This window comes from Ursus maritimus, unplaced genomic scaffold (assembly GCF_017311325.1).
Source record: "Ursus maritimus isolate PB19 unplaced genomic scaffold, ASM1731132v1 scaffold_3, whole genome shotgun sequence".
Taxonomy (NCBI): domain Eukaryota; kingdom Metazoa; phylum Chordata; class Mammalia; order Carnivora; family Ursidae; genus Ursus; species Ursus maritimus.
This window is the reverse complement of record NW_024425563.1, coordinates 41,296,869-41,315,431: the sequence shown is the minus strand read 5'-3', so window position 1 is coordinate 41,315,431 and position 18,563 is coordinate 41,296,869. Positions and strand designations below refer to the sequence as shown.

The 18,563-nt window shown below is 36.9% G+C and overlaps 1 protein-coding gene across 1 annotated transcript in view; it reads right to left on the bottom strand.

The window, feature by feature from the left end:
- Nucleotides 1–3,001: 3,001 nt before the first annotated feature.
- The window catches only part of TBX20 (T-box transcription factor 20), a 51,085-nt gene continuing 35,523 nt past the window's right edge, over nt 3,002–18,563 (bottom strand). Inside the window, exons 7-8 of the mRNA XM_040644109.1 lie at nt 4,920–5,032; nt 3,002–3,342 (exon numbers count right to left, since the gene is read on the bottom strand). Of these exons, the coding sequence (XP_040500043.1) occupies nt 3,002–3,342; nt 4,920–5,032 (454 nt within the window). The remainder of the gene's footprint in view (nt 3,343–4,919; nt 5,033–18,563) is intronic.

The window sequence follows — 18,563 nt, the reverse complement described above, 5'->3', positions numbered from 1 at the left end:
TGTGACATATTAGACACAAGATGGAAATACTTTACTATATATTGTTGAGAGTGGACAGAGGAGGGGAAGATTTGAAAAAGCCGGAAAAGAAATAACCGAACTTAGCATTATTGATAAATGTTTTAAAAACAAATCAGGTCTGCAGACTACTAAGATATGAATCAATCCCTTCAGGTAAGATAAACCAGTTCTGGAAGGGCCTCTCTTAGCAGCACTGCACGTTAGCCATGCATTTTGATACTGTAATATACTTTGGGGGGAAGCCCTGAATTTATTCCAAATAAACTGTAACTCATGCTCTTAATGACTCAATTGGCTTTCCCACTAACTATCTAGTTCTTGCAATTACTTTTGGTAGGGTAGACTTTAGACTTTAAAATCTTAAAATACCCAAAGAATTAAGAATCAACAACCAGAAAAGCCTAGAAAGATCCAGGTTGTAATAAATTTCTACCCTTGGTTCTCATGGCTAGGGTGACTTTGATCAGGTTAAGCTCCGTGTATATTGTGCTTTTTATTTCTGGTTCAATTAATGCCAGATACTTCAAGAATATATCCAATTTAGAATTTCAGATATTATTTCTGAAGAGCATGCTTTGGTATCTTAGTCTTTGCTTTTCTCTAAGCACTCTACTTATTTTTAGCCTTATATTGCTTAATTACAAAATCAAGCTATGAAGTCCGGAAATACTGGGGTAAAACCGTATTTAACAAAAACATACAAACCTACTTTAAGACACGTCATTGGGAAAAATGTCTAAATAGTATTAAAATGATCCTTTCATTCTCACCAAAAAGAAATTTCAGATACAGATTCATTTTAGCAGACCAGTAATTTACCAGAGTATCATGTAGCATCATGTTAAACAGCATCTAGTTTTGTTTTTCCTGCCGTAAGTGGCAGTACTGTGTATTAAAAGGAGCACTGGCGACAGGCCAGCTATTAAGTGTCAAATCCCTGTCCTAAGCTCTAAGGATATTTAAACATTACTCATAGCTGCTTTTTTAAAGAAACGCATTATTTATTCTGTGTCTGAAAACAAACTACCTGTGGGTACTATAGCATAACATGCAAGAAGTTAGAAATTAGCCTACGGTGTCTGCTGTAGGACTTTGAGATGCTTGGTTAGCACAGTCCGTGCTTCTCTATAAGTAAACTACGGGACACGGTGGAGAAAAACAATTGCAAAGTCCAACAATAATGGCATCACATAGATAGGCTACACCATTATAGAATAGAAATGCCCCCAGAAAAGCATTTGATATGGAAAAGCCTAATAGAACAAGCAAATGAAATCCCATGCAGTCTGATGTGGTAAGTATATTGCATTTACTTCCACCTCTACTCTCAGCAGTGATATTTCCCATCTCTTTTAACAGATTCAATACTTTTACAGTCAGAAGAAAGTAGATACAAAATTTAAATTATGTTAAATGGAGTTTTAGGGAACATTGTAAAGAAGACAGGTTATATCTCATAGCTAGAATGCATTATATCTAAAGTTGAAGGACTATAAACTTTACTAAATTTCTGTTGTAGGTAAACAAACTGTTGCAAAATGCCAAATATACTACCCTGACTGTAAATGCTTAGATATATGTTGCTCCCCAAATACAGTGATTACATATAGTTAAAATATAATTAATTACTAAACACTAAAGGAAGGCTTAAGAAGACATTAAGAATGCAAAAAAAAGAGGATAAAAGCTTTAGATTGATTTACGAGTGCTGCCAGTGTTTAAGTCAGGGGGTTGTTGGGTTGACATACGATTTCATATAATGGACTAGAAAAATGGTAAAAGAGTCACTGAATGGAACAGTAAGAAAGTAGGACAAACCAGATATATGGACACATAATTCCTTGTAAGCATAGGTTAAATGGTGGGTATATGGGCATTCAGAAGGGTCACTGACAAATCCCTGTCAGTCAGTGGTAACAGTTAATCTAATTAACAAAGCAGATTTACCAAAAATGAGAATTTGGCCCAGTGCATTTTGCCATCCAAAAGGTCTCCCAAAGCTGAAGTAAAAATGAAGGGGCCTTTGGTACCCATGGCAGAGAATTCCCTTCAGAACGGCAACCGTCCTGTTATTGCAGACTGAGAGAAAGTCTCACGGGTCATCACGTAGAGGCTTTAGAAGTCAGTAGTGCACTTAGGATGGAGACCAGAAAAATAAAACCTCAGTTTTTACATTGTAAAATGTAACACATAGAGCCTCTTACTTCAGAATTGTATATAGAAGATTTTTCCTACATAAATGGCAAGTAATTGCAAGAAAGAGAATTAGGAAGAAAGACAAGACTGGAAAAAAGCTTGTCAGGTACTGGCCCCTCAGTATTACAAAAAGAACTTTGTAAATTCATTACCGCCTATTCATCCACAAAATAGGATGCTTCAGCATTATCTCAGGCCCTTCCCCAGCAAACTAATACGAAGGAAAATGAAACATGCTTAAGCTACAGCACTACAAATATTTCTCTATCGGCTCTCATTTTCTACAGGGAGAAATGGACATAAGTTAGTCATTATGCATTATGGTTGGTATGTTTTATATATATATATATTGCCTCTTTGAAAATTCTTTTAACCTGTGGAAAGCAGAAGGAAAACCTCTACACATTGATTTTATACATTACTGCATTGACACAGCATTTTTAACCGCTAGGTATAATGCACCGTAAGATTCATCTGCCTTGTGTTATTAAATTTCCTGGGTAAGTTAGTATACTATTGGTTGCAGGAGTCAGGCTGGCTAAGAACTTTATGCTGATTCTCTCTCGAGTCCAAGAGCTGTCCCCAAACTACACATGACTCCCGGTCTGTGGTGCACTCCTGCAGTGGTAGGTTTTATTGTGAGATCAGCTCTCCTCTTTAATAGGTCCCATGTCTCCTGGAGAGCTCCTGCTCTAACACCCCACATCCCACCCACCCAACCCTGTCCCATCTTTCCATACCCATTTGCACATTCTGGATCTGAATTCTCCTAGGTTTACCAGAGTCATACAAATGGTGTCATCACAGCAGAGGAATGGCGCAGTCCTTGGATAGCAGCGTAGGGCCCCTGCTGAAAGTAGTGATGGTACCGGGGCATGTGGAATGAGGGGAATGTCGGGCCACTCCCCTGCATCGAGCTGGCAATAGCTGATGGTGTCAGAGGCATCCCAAGCCGGCTATAGGGTGGCAATGAACCTTGTATAGGGTGAGGAATGGGTGTTGCTATGGATGCTGTGCTGGTGCCAAGAGCAGTCAGGGACTGAGGGTGCTGAAATCCAGGAAAACTGGATGAAGATGATACCCAGGAGCTGAGAGACAAATTATCAGACGTTGTAAAGGCTGACCCTGAAAGGAGAAACAGCTCATTAGACTAGAAACTCTATTTCAGTGTGCAAATCAAGAATTACATTATCTGTAAGGACTGATTTATTTTTTAAAATATATAACAGAACTGCAATTTAAAAAGACAGGCATGTCAACCATGAGTCACAGCTACCTTTCCAGGTAAGATATCATTTATACCATACATGGAAGAGAGAATTTACTAAATAGAAAAAGACTTAACTCAGTAGATGGCCTACATACTCCCAGGGAATGGCAAAACACTAGTATCCTGCCTGAAAGGAATAACAGGATTCCCTTTAAAGGAGCTCCAGATAGCTGGTGTCTGTCCTGACCTCTACACCATCCCTGTAAGGAAGGCTGGACATATGAGCCTCCACAAAGTTACTGGGTTTCTAAAGGCATTATAAAAACCCACAAGAACATATTTCTTTTTCTAGCTTCTATAATTATTAAATATTTGACAAGTTGTATGGGTAAGTTTTTCTTATAGCATCCACAAGTTTAAACAAAAGTTGACACTGAATTTTCCAACGGTATAATTAATTACTAGTAGTCCATTTGGATTTAGTTCTAAGAGATGTCCTATATTTTGACAGATTTTGCTATTCCATATAAAGGACGTAAAAATATGACAGAGGGCTCTCTCCCCACACGAATATCCCTGTGCCCACGGTTAGGCACCCTCTGGACTCCCAGGTGCAAAATGCTCCTCTGTGAGCCTTTGGGACAGAGGAACTTTTCAGTATTCCCTGGCTGTCACCACTGGGGCCACTGCCTGTACATGATGCTCTTTATGAGGAAAATCTTCTCTTAAAAAGTATTTTCCGGGGCGCCTGGGTGGCTCAGTTGGTTCTGAATTCTCCTAGGTTTACAAGAGTCATACAAATGGTGTCATCACAGCAGAGGAATGGCGCAGTCCTTGGATAGCAGCATAGGGCCCCTGCTGAAAGTAGTGATGGTACCTGCCTTCGGCTCAGGTCATGATCCCAGGGTCCTGGATTGAGCCCTGTGTTGGGCTCCCTGCTCAGTGGGGGAGTTTGCTTCTCCCTCTCCCTGTGCTGTGTGCCCCCCCCCCCCCNCGCTCATGGATGTGTGAGCTCTCTCTCAAATAAAATCTTTTAAAAAGCAAAGTAAAATAAAATAAAGTGTTTTCCATTTTAGTCATCAATCCTGGTAAGATATTTTTGGAATATCTTATAAAAGGAACAGATATAGTCCCTGATTTTCAGATTATAAAATTGGGGTTCAGAAAGACTAAAGGACTGCCCCCAGGGTCCAACAGCTCTTTGGTGATAACAAGTAACAGACAAGTAACTCCTGAGTCCTGACTCAGAGGCCTGATGCCCTTTCACTGGAAAACCACAGGAAACAATCAGGCAGAATAATCACTAAAGACTCTGAAGCAAAATAATGAGCTGTACGAAAATCCGCCTCCTGAGCTGTCCTTCCTCAAGAGACTCCTGAAATACTTTGGGGGCAGACTGCACCCTGAGGACTACAAGTTTCATCACCTACTTTTCTTTCTTCTTCTGGCTGCCCTGGCTCCCAGGAGTTCCGTAGCCCGGAAGCTGTCTTACCTCGATTCTGTGTTGTCTGAACCTCATCCCCCAGCACATCCTCTTCTCCTCCGTAGGTACGGATGGGTGAGCGGGCATAGGAATGCTTCTGGATCAGGCTCTCCACACTTTCCCTAGGTGAGAGAAGACATCCTGAATAAACCAAAAAGTACCTGGAGATGGAGATGGGTCTGAAAGAGAATTTACTAGTCAGTAAAACCGTGTTCTCAGCCAAAAGACCCCCACTTCAGGGAAAGATGACATTCCAAACGTGTACATTTATGCCACTGCAGACTCCTCAGAAACATGACCTCAGGCCTGAAAATACAAACAAACATAACTGGATAGGATAGGGGCAATCCCCGGAAATCCTACAACATGCAGGACAAAGAGGCGAACAAGGAGCTGTGAAACAAGACTATAGGAATGTAGAGTTTAATGATTGGAAAAATGAGTGAGTGGAAATCCTGAGGAGCTGCAATGACTCTTCTGACTTCACCGGTTAATGAATATAAAACAAATACTTGACTGATATGAACTGTATTTACTCAACATCTGATGAAATGCTGGCCAGTTCAGAATATCATTAGTCATAAAAAGACTCAAAGTTCACTAGTAAACCTAGTAAGTGCACAGAGTATATGACAATATGAGTAGTTGGGATGATGCACACTTTGAGATTCCTGTTGCTTTAAGAATGAAAATTATAGAAAACTTGTAAAGGACACATAAAATGGCCATTAGGAAATTGAGGCCCCCAAATAAATTGGTCCATTGACTTTGAAAATGGTCTTCCTGTTGAAACATAGTCTAACAACTAAAGAATGCAGTTAACTTTAAAAACAAGAATTATTTTGGTATTGGCCCATTTGACCAGCTGCTGTTTAAAAAAAAAAAAAAAAAAAGAGCCAGTAAGAGTTTAGGCAAAGAATTCTTTGTCAAACATGCAAGTTGATAGCATGTTGGCTTACACAATATACATCTCTAGGATAGCTGTGGCTAAAGATCAACATCGAATTAACCACCAAAGGACAAAAAAAGAAACAACTGAAAAAAATTGCATGTTGAATGAAGAACAAATCAAACACCACATTTCACATGGAGGGGACAAGGAAAGCAAATAAAATGTCATAATAGCTTTTCAAAAATGTAACACTTGTCAACATTTCACATGGATATATAGACTTTACTGGTGAAAAAAATACTAACTTATAGTGAACCTGGCCTTCTAGAAAACTTACATACTCACAGAAATGAAAGCATTTTGTCATATTATGTAGCTTACAAGTGAGAACTTAAGGGTAAGTGTAAAAGAAAAATTAATTGTAGCAACTATTCAAGTTACATCTCCATTCCCAGGGGGTTTTTAAATAAGCTTACAGTACCAACTTCATGTAGTCAAAATGACTGGGATCCATATCCAATAGATGAATATACAGCTAGCTCAAAAAGTGAAACCATTCCATATTTATTGATATGGAATGAATTCTAAGATACAGAAAGTGAAAAAAGTACATAAGATATATAGGTATAAAGTATGCTACCATTTGTGAATTTAAAACAAGGAATATATATGTTTGTATATGCATAATATTTCTGGAATATTCCAGTTTCAGAACAGGAAACTGCCTAGAATAGGTCATCTCTGTACAGTGGAGCCAGAGATTTGAGGGACTGGAGCAATGGCTCCCAACTTTGTCTTGACTCTCAAATTTGGCCCAAATCCACTTGAGTTCCCTGGGGCTCTTAACAAAGAAAAATTAAATTGAGGTATAATTAATACTCAACAAATGCTACATATTTAAAGTGTACAATTGACCAGTTTGGGCTTATGTGACCAGTGACACCACCACCACAAGTGAGATAACAAACATACTTAACACTGACAAAAGTTCCCCTGTGCCTCCTGGTTCCCACCACAACAGGTTTGACCAAGTAAACCACTAATATGATTTCTGTTCCTACAGATTAGTTTGCATTTTGTAAAATTGTATAAAAATGAAATCATATCTTGGGTTTTCTTTCTTTCATGTTTTCCTATTTAATCTGGCTTCTTTCCCACTCAGCATAATTGAGATCCATCATGTTGGAGCATATATCAATAGTTAAATCTTATTCTGAGTAGCATTGTTGTCCAAACTATAGTACGTACTATAGTTAACCTATTCACCTGTTGATTGACATTTGCCTTGTTCCTAATTTCTGACTGTTACCCAGGAAGCTGCTACCCATATTCATGTATACTTTTTTTTTAAATGGATGCATGCTTTCAAATCTCTTGTTTTCTTTGCAGAAAAGTTTTTAGTTACAAATTCAAAACTATCAGATTGCTTCTTCTTGAATGAGTTTTGGTAGTTTGTGTCTTCAAGGAATTTGTCCATTTCATCCAAATTATTCAAATTATAAGCTAAGTATTCATAATATTGCTTTACTATCCTTCCTTTCAGTATCTGTAGATTCTGTTGTGATATTACTCCTCTTATTCCTGGCTATGGTAGTTTGTGTCTTGTCCCTTTTTTTCTTAATCAGTTTGGCTAGAGGATTGTCAATCTTAATAATCGTCTTTGCTTTTGGTCCTACTGATTTTCTCTGTTTTTTTTTTTTTTTGTTTTCTATTCCACTTATTTCCATTCTGATATTTATTATTTCCTTTCTTCCACTTATTTTGGGTTCAACTTGTTCTTTTTTTCCTAGTTTCTTGAGATGAAGCTGAAGTCATTGACTTAAGAGCTCTGTTCATTTCTAAAGTAGAAATGTAGGGGTGCCTGGGTGGCTCAGTCAGTTAAGCGTCCGACTCTTGATTTCAGCTCAGGTCATGATCTCGGTGTTGTGGGATTGAATCCAGCATTGGGCTTAAGATTCTCTCTCCCTGACCCTACCCCCCACCCCGCTCGCTCTCACTCTCAAATAATCTTTAAAAAAATAAATGAAAATAAAGTGGGAGTGTAGCCTGTAAATTTCCTCTGTGTTTTAGCAGCATCTTACAAGTTTTTATGGGCTGTATTTTCATTTTCATTCAGTTCAAGATATTTTCTAATTTCCTTTTTGATATCTCCCATGACCCTCGGGTTATTTAGACATATGTTATTTAGTTTCCAAATGTTTGGAAATTTTCCAGTTATCTTCCTGTTACTACTGCTTTCTAATATAATTCCATTGTGGTCAGAGAACATACTTCGTATGACTCGAATGCCTTTAAGTTTATTGGGACCTGTTTTTTGGCACAGGATATGGTCTATCTTAGTAAGTCTTCTGTGTGCACTCCAAAGTATAGTCAGCTGATGTTGGACAGAGCATTTTATAAATGTCAACTGGGTCAAGTTGGTTAACAGAGTTGCTTAAATCTGTATCTTTACTCATTTTCTGTCTACTTGTTCCATCAGTTTTTGAGAGAGGAATAGTGAAATCTCCAACTATAATTGTTTATTTTTTCTATTTCTCCTTACAGTTCTGTCAGTTTTGCTTCATGTACTGTATTCTGAAGGTCTATTAGGCACATAAATATGTAGGACTGTATGTTCTCCTGATGAATTAAACCCTTCACAGGCATACCTCAGAGATATTGTGGATTCAGTTCAAGACCACCACAATAACATAAATATTGCAATGAAGCAAGTCAAATGAATTTTTTGGTTTCCTGGTGCATATAAAAGTTATGTTTACACTACACTGCAGTCTATTAAGTATACAATAGTATTATGTCTAAAGAAAACAATGTATATACCTTAATTAAAAAATATGTCATTGTTAAAAAAAATGCTAACCCCATCTGAGCTTTCAGCAAGTGGTAATCTTTTTGCTGGTAGAGTGTCTTGCCTCATTGTTGATGGCTGCTGACTGATCAGGGTGGAGGTGCTGAAGGTTGGGATGACTATGATAATTTCTTAAAATAAGACAACAATGAAATTTGCCACATAGATTGATTCTTCCTTTCACAAATGATTTCTCTGGAGCATGTGATGTTATTTGATAGCATTTTACCCACAGAACTTATTTCAAAATTGGAATCAACACTCTCAAACCATTACTGCTGCTTTACCAACTAAGTTTATGTAATATTCTAAATCCTTTGTTGTCATTTCAACAATCTTCATAGTATTTTCACCAGGAGTAGATTCCATCTCAAGAAACTACTCTCTTTGATCATCCATAGGAAGCACGTGCTCATCATGATTAAAGTTTTATCGTGAGCTTGCAGCAATTCAATCATATCTTCAGGCTCAGTTCTCTTGGAATTTCTGCCACATCTGCAGTTACTTCCTCCACTGAAGTCTTGAATCTTCAATTTGTAAAAAATGTGGTATCTACAAATCACAAAGTGACGTGCAATATAATGCAGTATGCCTGTATCAGTATGAAATGATCTACTTTATCCATGGTAAGTTCTTTGCTCTGAAATCTGTGATATTAATATAGTTATTCCAGTTTTTCTTTTGACTAGTGTTAATATGGTGTATTTTTTCCATTGCTTTACTTCAAACTTTCTGCCTTTATATATATAAAGTACACTTATATATATAAAGGCAGCATATATTTGGGTTGTGCTTTTTTAATCCAAACTGACAATCTCTCCCCTTTAATTGGGGTATTTAGTGCATTTATATTTAATGTGATTATTAATATGGCTAGGTCGAAGTCTATCTTCTATTTGCTTCTTACCTTCTCATCTGCTATTTATCTTTTTCTTTTTTTTTTTTTTTTTGCCTTCTTTTAGGTTGTTTTATTATTTCATCTCCTTTGTTGGTTTATTAGCTATAACTTTTGTTATTTTAATGGTTTAATATTATAGTAAATATTTTCACCTTACTATAATCTACTAGGCAAATGATATGATACCACTTCAAGTACACTTAAGACTTATAATAATATATTTCAATTTCTCCATTCCATCCTTTGTGCCATTCTCGTCAAACATTTTACTTTTACCTAAACCCAACATTACATTGTTGCTGTTAATTTTATCTAAACAGTTAATTATTTTTTTTAAAAGATGTAAACGGGGTGCCTGGGTGGCTCAGTCGGTTAAGAGTCTGCCTTTGGCTCACGTTGTAATGGGATCGAGCCCCGCATGGGGCTCCCTGCTCAGCAGGGAGTCTGCTTCTCCCTCTCACTCTCCCTTTGCCCCTCCCTCTGCTCATGCTTGCTCTCTCTAATAAAAAAATAAAACCTTAAAAAAATTTTTTTAATTAATTTTTAAAACAATGTAAATAATATGAGAAAATTTGATCTACTTATCCTTGTAGTTACCATTCCCACTGCTCTTCATACCTTTGTGTAGACCCAGACTGACATCTAATCTTCTGTCTACCCAAAGGACTTCCTTTAACATATCTGTAGTACAGTTTGCTGATGATGAATTCTTTCAGCTTTCATATCGGAAAAATGTCTTCATTTTACTTTTTTTTTTTAAGATATTTTTGCTGACTATAGAATTCTAGGTTGACAGACATTTCTTTCCGTACTTCAAAAATGGTGCTCTGCTGTCTCATTTACTTTCCTCTTTTTTCTATTTACCTTGTTTCTAATAAGAAATCTGCTGTTATCCTTATTTTTGTTTCTTTTATGTGATGTCTTTACTTCCCTGGTTGCTTTCAATATTTTCATCATAAACTTTTGAGCATGTGATTATGTTGTGCCTTGATGTTATTTCTTCAGGCTTCTTGAGCCTCTGGATTGTGTGTTTTCAGTTGTCATTAAATTAGGAAATATTTTGGATATTACTACTTAAATATAATCCATCCCCCATCCCCCACTTCCCATCTACCTTTCGGAGATTCCCATTACACAATATTAGACTGCTTCATGTTTTCTCATAACTCACCAATATGCTTCATTTTTTAAAATTTCTCTTTGTTCTCTGTTTCATTTTGGATAGTTTCTATTGTGTGTCTTCAAGTTTTACCAGTCTTTTCATCTACAATGCCTACTCTGCCATTAACCCCATCCAGTGTACCTTTCATTTTATACATTGTAGTTTTCATCTTTAGAATTTTGATTTGAATCTTTTGCACATCTTCCATGTCTCTATTTAATTTTTTGAATATATAACATAGCTATAATAATTATTTTAATGTCCTTGTCTTGTAATTGTGATATTTGTGTCATTTTATTTTCAGTTGATAAATTTATCACATTATTGGTCCTATTTTCCTACTTCTTTGAGCTTCTGTTAATTTTTTATTAGATGCCAGACTGTGAATTTTATCTTATTGGGTGCTAGTAGTTTTTGTATTCCTATAAATATTCTTGAGCTTTGTTCTGGGATATAATTAAGTTATTTGGAAATAATTTGATCCTTTTAGGTCTTGCTTTCAAGATATCTGAGGGAAAATTGAAACACTATTTAGTCTAGCAATAATTTTTCCTCAGCACTGAAGCAAAAACCTTCTGAGAATTCTTTCAAATGCCCTGCAAATCACAAGGTTTTCCAGTCCATCTGTTAGATGTCAGAACAGGCACTATTCCCACTACTGTATAAATACTAGACACTGTTTCCTCTAATCTTTTCAGGTGTTTTCTCCTCCCAGCCCCTGGTAGTTTCCTTGGATGCATGTGATAATCAGATCTCTGCTGAACAGTCAAGAGGGATCCCCTAAAGATCTTTGGAGTTCTCCTATCCTATAGTCTGTCCTGTGGATTTGGTTTTGGTCTCATCAGACTCTTAGCTCTGATTATTAAACTTAGGAAATTTGCCAGGCTCTGCCTGTATTCTCTGCCCTTGCGCCATGGCCTAGATACACTCTCAGACTTGCTGGTGCCATCACAGGGCTCACCTCATTTGATTCCCATCCTTTGGGAATTACTGTCTTTTGTTGCCTAATGTCCAATATAATTAAAAAAAAAATGTTTTGTATACTTCGTGTGTTTCTTAATTATTTAAGGCAATAGAGTATACTTGGTCCTTGCTACTTTACCTTTACCTGAAGCAAAGTCCCTCCTGGAGATCTTCTAAAAATTCGAAAACCCAGGCCACACCAACAGACCAAGTAAACCACCATCTCTGGGGGTAAGACACAGGCTTCAGTAATTGCTAAAGGTCCCCAAGTGACTCCAATGGGAATGCAAGTTTAGGAACAGAGGAGAGGTATGTGATGGATGTTTTTCACCATATACTCCCCTGTACCACTTGAACTTTGGACATATGTACTGTTTATTCAAAATTAATTAGAAATTATAAAAATGTCATGAAAATAATACCCTACCAATTAACAAAAAGAAAAGAACTGCAGAACTAACACCAAAACTTGGTTAATTTCTTATAATGAATTGATAAAAATTGTTGCTATCATGCTGATTTTTTATATAGTAAATGCATTGGAGGTAGAGTATTGTATTGGAAATATCATGGGCTTTAAAGTCATTTATCGAATGGATGAATGTCTAGATGAGTACGTGGACCACCTAGAACCATTTTCACATTCTAGTTCTGTTATTTCCTTAATCTCTCTTCATCTGTAAATTGAGGAGAATACCAGCCTCACAGGGCCATTAATTCATCCAAAAAATATGTACTGAGTACTTATGAACAAGACACTGTTCTAGGAATTGTGACTATAGCAATAAACAAAACATAAAAATCCCTGTCTAACAGGGGAGGAGGGTAGAGGGAAGAGAGAAAGAGACATTAAGAAAAAAATATGAAGCATATTAGATGATGACACTAGTGCTATGGAAAAATAAAAATAAGGCCGGGACTAGTAATAAGAACTGTAACTGTGAGGATTAACTATGATAAGACATCTGAACTGGCCAAAACAGTGTCTGGCACATAGGAGGTACTTAGTAACCTATAAAAGTATATCGAAAGCAGGTAAAAATATTTTATTCTCTTAGATTATATTTGTCTCCAATTTATTCTACCCACCTGAATAGTCCTAATTCGAAATAATGAGTTCCAAACAGGAGGACTTTTCTTGGTGATAGAATACTAAAGTCAGCTGAGAACCTGACTACAGTGTTAGTCGAAGTTCTACTATAAAATTTTATCTATCATAAAAGATAAAATGTTAAGCTTAAGCGAGTCCATATCACTTGTTTAAAAGTGTAACCTATTTTTAAAAATCTCTTGAACAGACTTCAATCTTCTGAGTTAAACTGGTTGCAAGTATTTTATCATTTACTAAGCCACATAGTAAATATTAAATGCAGAAATTAATGGAAAGAATAATTTGGCATGACATGGACACTAATTAATCAATTTGCCAACTGCCTTCTATTTTAACCTTTATATGCCCACACTCTAGTAATGCTGGACCCCAGCCTTAACAGCAGATATCACTTCCTTAAGGACTTAATTCTCTACAACATTAGGGAGTGACTGTCTTTTTGGGTAACTCAGGTCATTAAGGAAGAGGTCAAGTAAGCTTAACAACCCTTACTAAAATGAAAACTGTAACATACATTCAAGCTGATGTCCTTTTAGTCTGAGCGTGTGTCATACTGTTAATATTTAAAATGAACTTAGGTAGTTATTTTCACATGAGAAAGGAACCTCCTTCAAATACCCTAGGAAACATTTTCTCTTTGTATAGTTATAAAGGAATGGCCATCAATTAACCCATTTTGGATGGTCTTTTTCTGAGGTGCATTCCTCCTCCCATCCTATGCGCATAAGCTGCTCAATCCAAGCATTTAAATTCAAAACGAAAATGTAGTATGTGCTTCTCTAAAAGTACCCTAATATAAAATCACTAAAACATCTTTCACATACACACCTAGATAAATCATTTCCCAAATAACGTAATGAATCACTGCCTTGTGAAATACCTTGCTTTGTCTAAGAAGCACATTACATTCATTTTGTCCTTGGTAGATCACTGGTATCATTACTTATTCTCGTCTCTAGGAGGGAGAAAAAAAGGATTTTATCGAAGTGATTTACTTGTGTCAGGCCTGGAAGTGAACTGAAAGCTATGGCAGTTCTTATATAAAGGATAGCATAATTGAATTATTGCCTTTTAAGTGATTGAAAACAGTGGTGCAATATCAGGGCCACCTCTTTGAAGATGTTGCAAAGAGTAGACAGCCCACATTGTTCACTTTGTGTCTAATCCCTGTTTCTAGCAGAATGAAAAGTGCAAAGAATTTATTTAGCCTAGAAGCCCTATTGCAAGGACTTCTAAAATATTGTACCCTGAAAAATAAGGGATGAGATTCACCTAATGGGTTAAGTGATTTAGGTATCACAAGCTATGACAGTGTCTTGTAATGCTCAATTCTCTTATATCCCAAAGCAAGAGACTGTAGCTTTAGTAGGCTTCCTTTGGATTTAATAGATAAATAAAATGGTACTATTATTGAAGTACCATTATTGGCCTTTCTAAATAACACTAACTTATTTTCCTAGGCAAAAACAGTACATTATTACCTTAGGTATCTTTAAAAGATCTATTCGATTACTAGGTAACCATCAATTCCAAGAATAATATACACGTGAGAGATAGTATCATAGCCAGAAGGCGGACAAGATAAAGGATAGCTGCAATGATTATGTTGATCCTGCCAAAACATAAGTTCAGACCTGTTTGAAGTCGCTGTTTGTTCAAACTCTAGATAAGCAAAACCAACATAGTCTGTCAGCATTGGGAGGGATCACCCGTTGTCTGTCTCTGGAACTAGAATGCGAATTTCTCAGCGTTCAAAAAGCAAAACCTTCCTTTTCTCCTCACTTTTTCCTTTGCACCACCACTATCCCTAATATATTCCTCTTTTATGGGACTTACTAGATTGATCACAATCGTGTGTTTGCATGACTGTCTCTACGACTACGTTGTTGGCCTTTGAACAAGGAGAGAACAATACTCAAGGCAGTGATTCTCAAACTTTAGTGTGTGTTATGGACTGAATGTCTGTGTCTCCCACAAAATGCACATGTTGACATCTTAACTCCCAATGTGATGGAATTAGGAGGTGGGGCCTTGGGTAGACAATTAGGTCTTGAGGGTGGAGCCCCAATAAATGGGATTAGTCCCCTTATAAGAGGAGACAGGAGAGCTTGCTTTGGCTTTCTGCTTTTCAGCCACGTGAGGACACACTGAGAAGACGGCTGACTATGAACCAGGAAGCAGGCTCTTATCAAACACTGAATCCACCAGCTTCCAGAACTGTGAGAAATAAAGGTCTGTTGTTTAAGCCACTCAGTCTGTGGCGTTATTGTGATAGCAGCCCAAACAGACTAAGACAGTGTGCATCAGAATTACCTGGTGGACTCGTCAAAACAGAGACTGTTGAGCCCCACCCTCGAGTTTCTGATTCAGGTCTGAGGTATAGCCTGAGAATGTGATTTCCTGTGTGTTTCCAGGGGATGCTGATGCTGCTGACACAGAGACGACACCTGGAGAACCACTGCCCTAGTGTCATGGTTACAAGTATGTTTGCTGGCACCTGCTTAGCGTGAATCCTAGCTCTGCCACTTGCTAGTTGGGTGCTTGTGGGCAAATTACTTCACTTCTCCATGCCTCAGTTTCTTCATCTGTAAAATGAGAATATTAATATGGTCTAGCTCTTAAGGTTATTATTAAGATTCAATGAATTAATACAGAGAGCTTATATTGGTACCTGGGATATAATAAGCATTCAATAAATGTTTATAGACAAAATTAAATTCTTGCTTTTATCATTAAGTATCAAGAAAATGTGTTCCTAAAGCTGGTTATAGAATCATGACCATTTTAGATGAAATTAGGACTTCCAGTTGCTATTACTCACCATGCTTCATTTAAACCATCCTACACTATACATGTCAGGGAGAAAATTAAATAGGATTTCAATTTACATTCTAACTTTCTCTCCTAAATACAGGCCTAGAACAAAACTGTTTAGGGAGAAAATGTCAACTCCATTAAAATCAATTCTAATTTATAAGAAACAAAAAATTTAAAGTTGTTCTTACTCATCAATTTGTTCAAGTTTACATTGTCTTCCTGGGCGTTTGTAAATAATTCCTTGTCACAATATCTACCCAAAGATTTATGCAGATAATGTTATAAATTACTGAAAGACAATATATCAATATGTGTAGCTTCCACAAAGTACTTAATAAATGAAAACTTTAGATAATATAATTTGAGATGTATTATAAATCATTAATTTTGAGAACTGAAATATATACTACAATCCATTTTGGAAAAGCAAAATAACTCTAATTTTTTTAAAAGCTTTTAGACTTCAGTTTATTATTATTTATTTCACTTAATCCTACTGGTTTTTCTTTTCAGTAGTAACATATATTTCTGGTTTTCTATTATCATTAGCAACTTAAATAAGTAACCTGTACCACTGGGGGGGGGGGAGCTATTATGTTTAGTTTCTAAGTCTTACAACTGTGGCAACTAAAAGAAAGCTCTCAAGCAAAGTACAGATCACTCAGCCTCTAAATAAACTTTAGTAAATTGTGAGGTAGGGTACAAATGTCCTTCATACACAGATAGAAAGACACAAGCAGGAAAAAAAAGAGGACAATTTACAAGTGTAAGCCAATTGTGAATAACTCTGCTACTCTAACTACCTTACTCCCTGGTTTGTTCAACACTACTTTGTAAAATAAATGCTTCCTCTTATAAGCTGTGGATAAACGAGTTAACATTTTTAGTGCAGAAACACAGCTTGCTAGTTAAAGGAATATTGCAGTGACTGTAAATTGAAAAGAAAATTGTCAACAGATTATTCTACTTTATTCAACTAATAGATTTCATTTAAAAGCAGACTTTAATCCAGTTACCAAACAAAATTGGTTTCCTTTTATGCAGGTAGGCTCTTATACTAAGTCTCTTCTTTGGAGATGGTTTTAAAAACCGGTTCTTTCCTAAGAAGCTGTGTGATCGGATTCCTTGTCTGGATCTGGGTTTTGATTTCTTCTATAAAATGAGGGTGTGGTAGGCAGCTGGTGGGCTGGATTAGATGATCTCTAAGATTCATATAGTGCTAATGATTTATGAATTCTTAAATATATAAAAAGGAGAAATTAAAAATAGCTATTTTGAAGAAGTCCAGTACTAGTTGTAAAGAACCCTAGGTTCTAACCCCCACATCTTCTACTAACTGTGACCTGAGGAAATCACTTGCAGTCTCTGGGCCCTTGTTACTTCACTGGTATAATGATAGATAAATTAGATGGTTCCCCAAGTCATTAGAGCCTCAAAATACATACTTCCTAGAAAGCTTGGCTTCAGTGTTTTTTTGGAAGTTTAACCACAAAATGTCAAGGCACACTTAAGTATGAACAATATAACTTAAAATAGTTTTTTTATCTTTTAATCTGTACTTAGAAAGAACTATATACCAATAATTTAAAATAAAGTCATTTTCATTTATACAAGATTGGAGTATCCTATGTCACTCAGTAATCTCATACATAAAATCCAGTTTTTAACTCTTTGATTTCTGTCTCCATTCGGAGCAACATCACATTCCTGGGGTATGTCCCTGCAAGCAGAGGTGATACAGAGGTCTTCTGTCCTCCCCTATCACAGAAGCCCTGGCCTGTTCTGTGGCTCCCAAGGGAACACTGTGGGTCCACTGGGAGCAGGGTCAGATCCAAAGGGCAGAGACTGTTGTTATTAGCTTTTGCCATTTGCTATCTTTAGTACATGTATTTGCAAGTAGCTTGCCTCTCCTATAGTCGCTGCCTTTAATACCCAAGGAGGGGTGTTTGGTTTGGTTTGGTTTTAGAAGACTTCATTGAAATTATATTTCAATTTTTCATCATTACAGACACTGCATTATCTACTTTAGAAGAGTTTCTGTAATGCTTAGGTATCATTGTATTCATGAAAGATTAAGGGAATTAACAAGCTTTATGAGCCATAACTACTTCTCTACTCACTCGGCTGAAGTTTAATCTACTTATTTTTTCAGCTAGTATAGTCCCCTCCTCCCAATATATACATCCTTCTCTCCTTTGCCTAAATCTATTCTGCTGGTTTTTCTCCAAAGATAGGATGTAAGAGTGATAAGAGAGCTTATGTTGTTGGCTATCTGGGCAACAACTATTAGGTTGGACTAACCACTTCACGAAATGCATGACTTCGGGAACTCTGAGTGTCAGAGTTTTCTTTCTTCAAAAGCTAGCCCAAACGCTTAGAAGAAAGCCCACATATCAGCAGATATCCTGAGAAGGGGAGAGTGAAGATGGAGAGGAAAGGAAAGATGAGCTAAGTGCACAAAGAAGTCTCGCTCTAGACCAAACCTCAAGAAAAAGATAACTATTATGTCCAACGAGAAGTCCTTCAACAGATGACTGGATAAAGAAGATGTGGTTCATATACACAATGGAATATTACTCAGCCATCAGAAAGGATGAATACCTACCATTTACATCAACATGGATGGAACTGGAGGGGATTATGCTAAGTGAAATAAGTCAAGCAGAGAAAGACAATTATCATATTATTTACCCAGATGTGGAACATAAGGAATAGCACAGACGACCATACGGGAAGGGAGGGAAAACTGAATGGGAGGAAATCAGAGAGGGAGACAAACTATGAGAGACTCTGGATTCTGGGGAAACAAACTGAGGGTTACAGAAGGGAGGAGGGGGTGGGCGGATGGGGTAACCGGGTAATGGGTATTAAGGAGGGCACTTAATGAGCACTCGGTGTTATACACAATTAAAGAATCGTTGAATGCTGTATCAAAAACTAATGATGTACTATATGTTGGCTA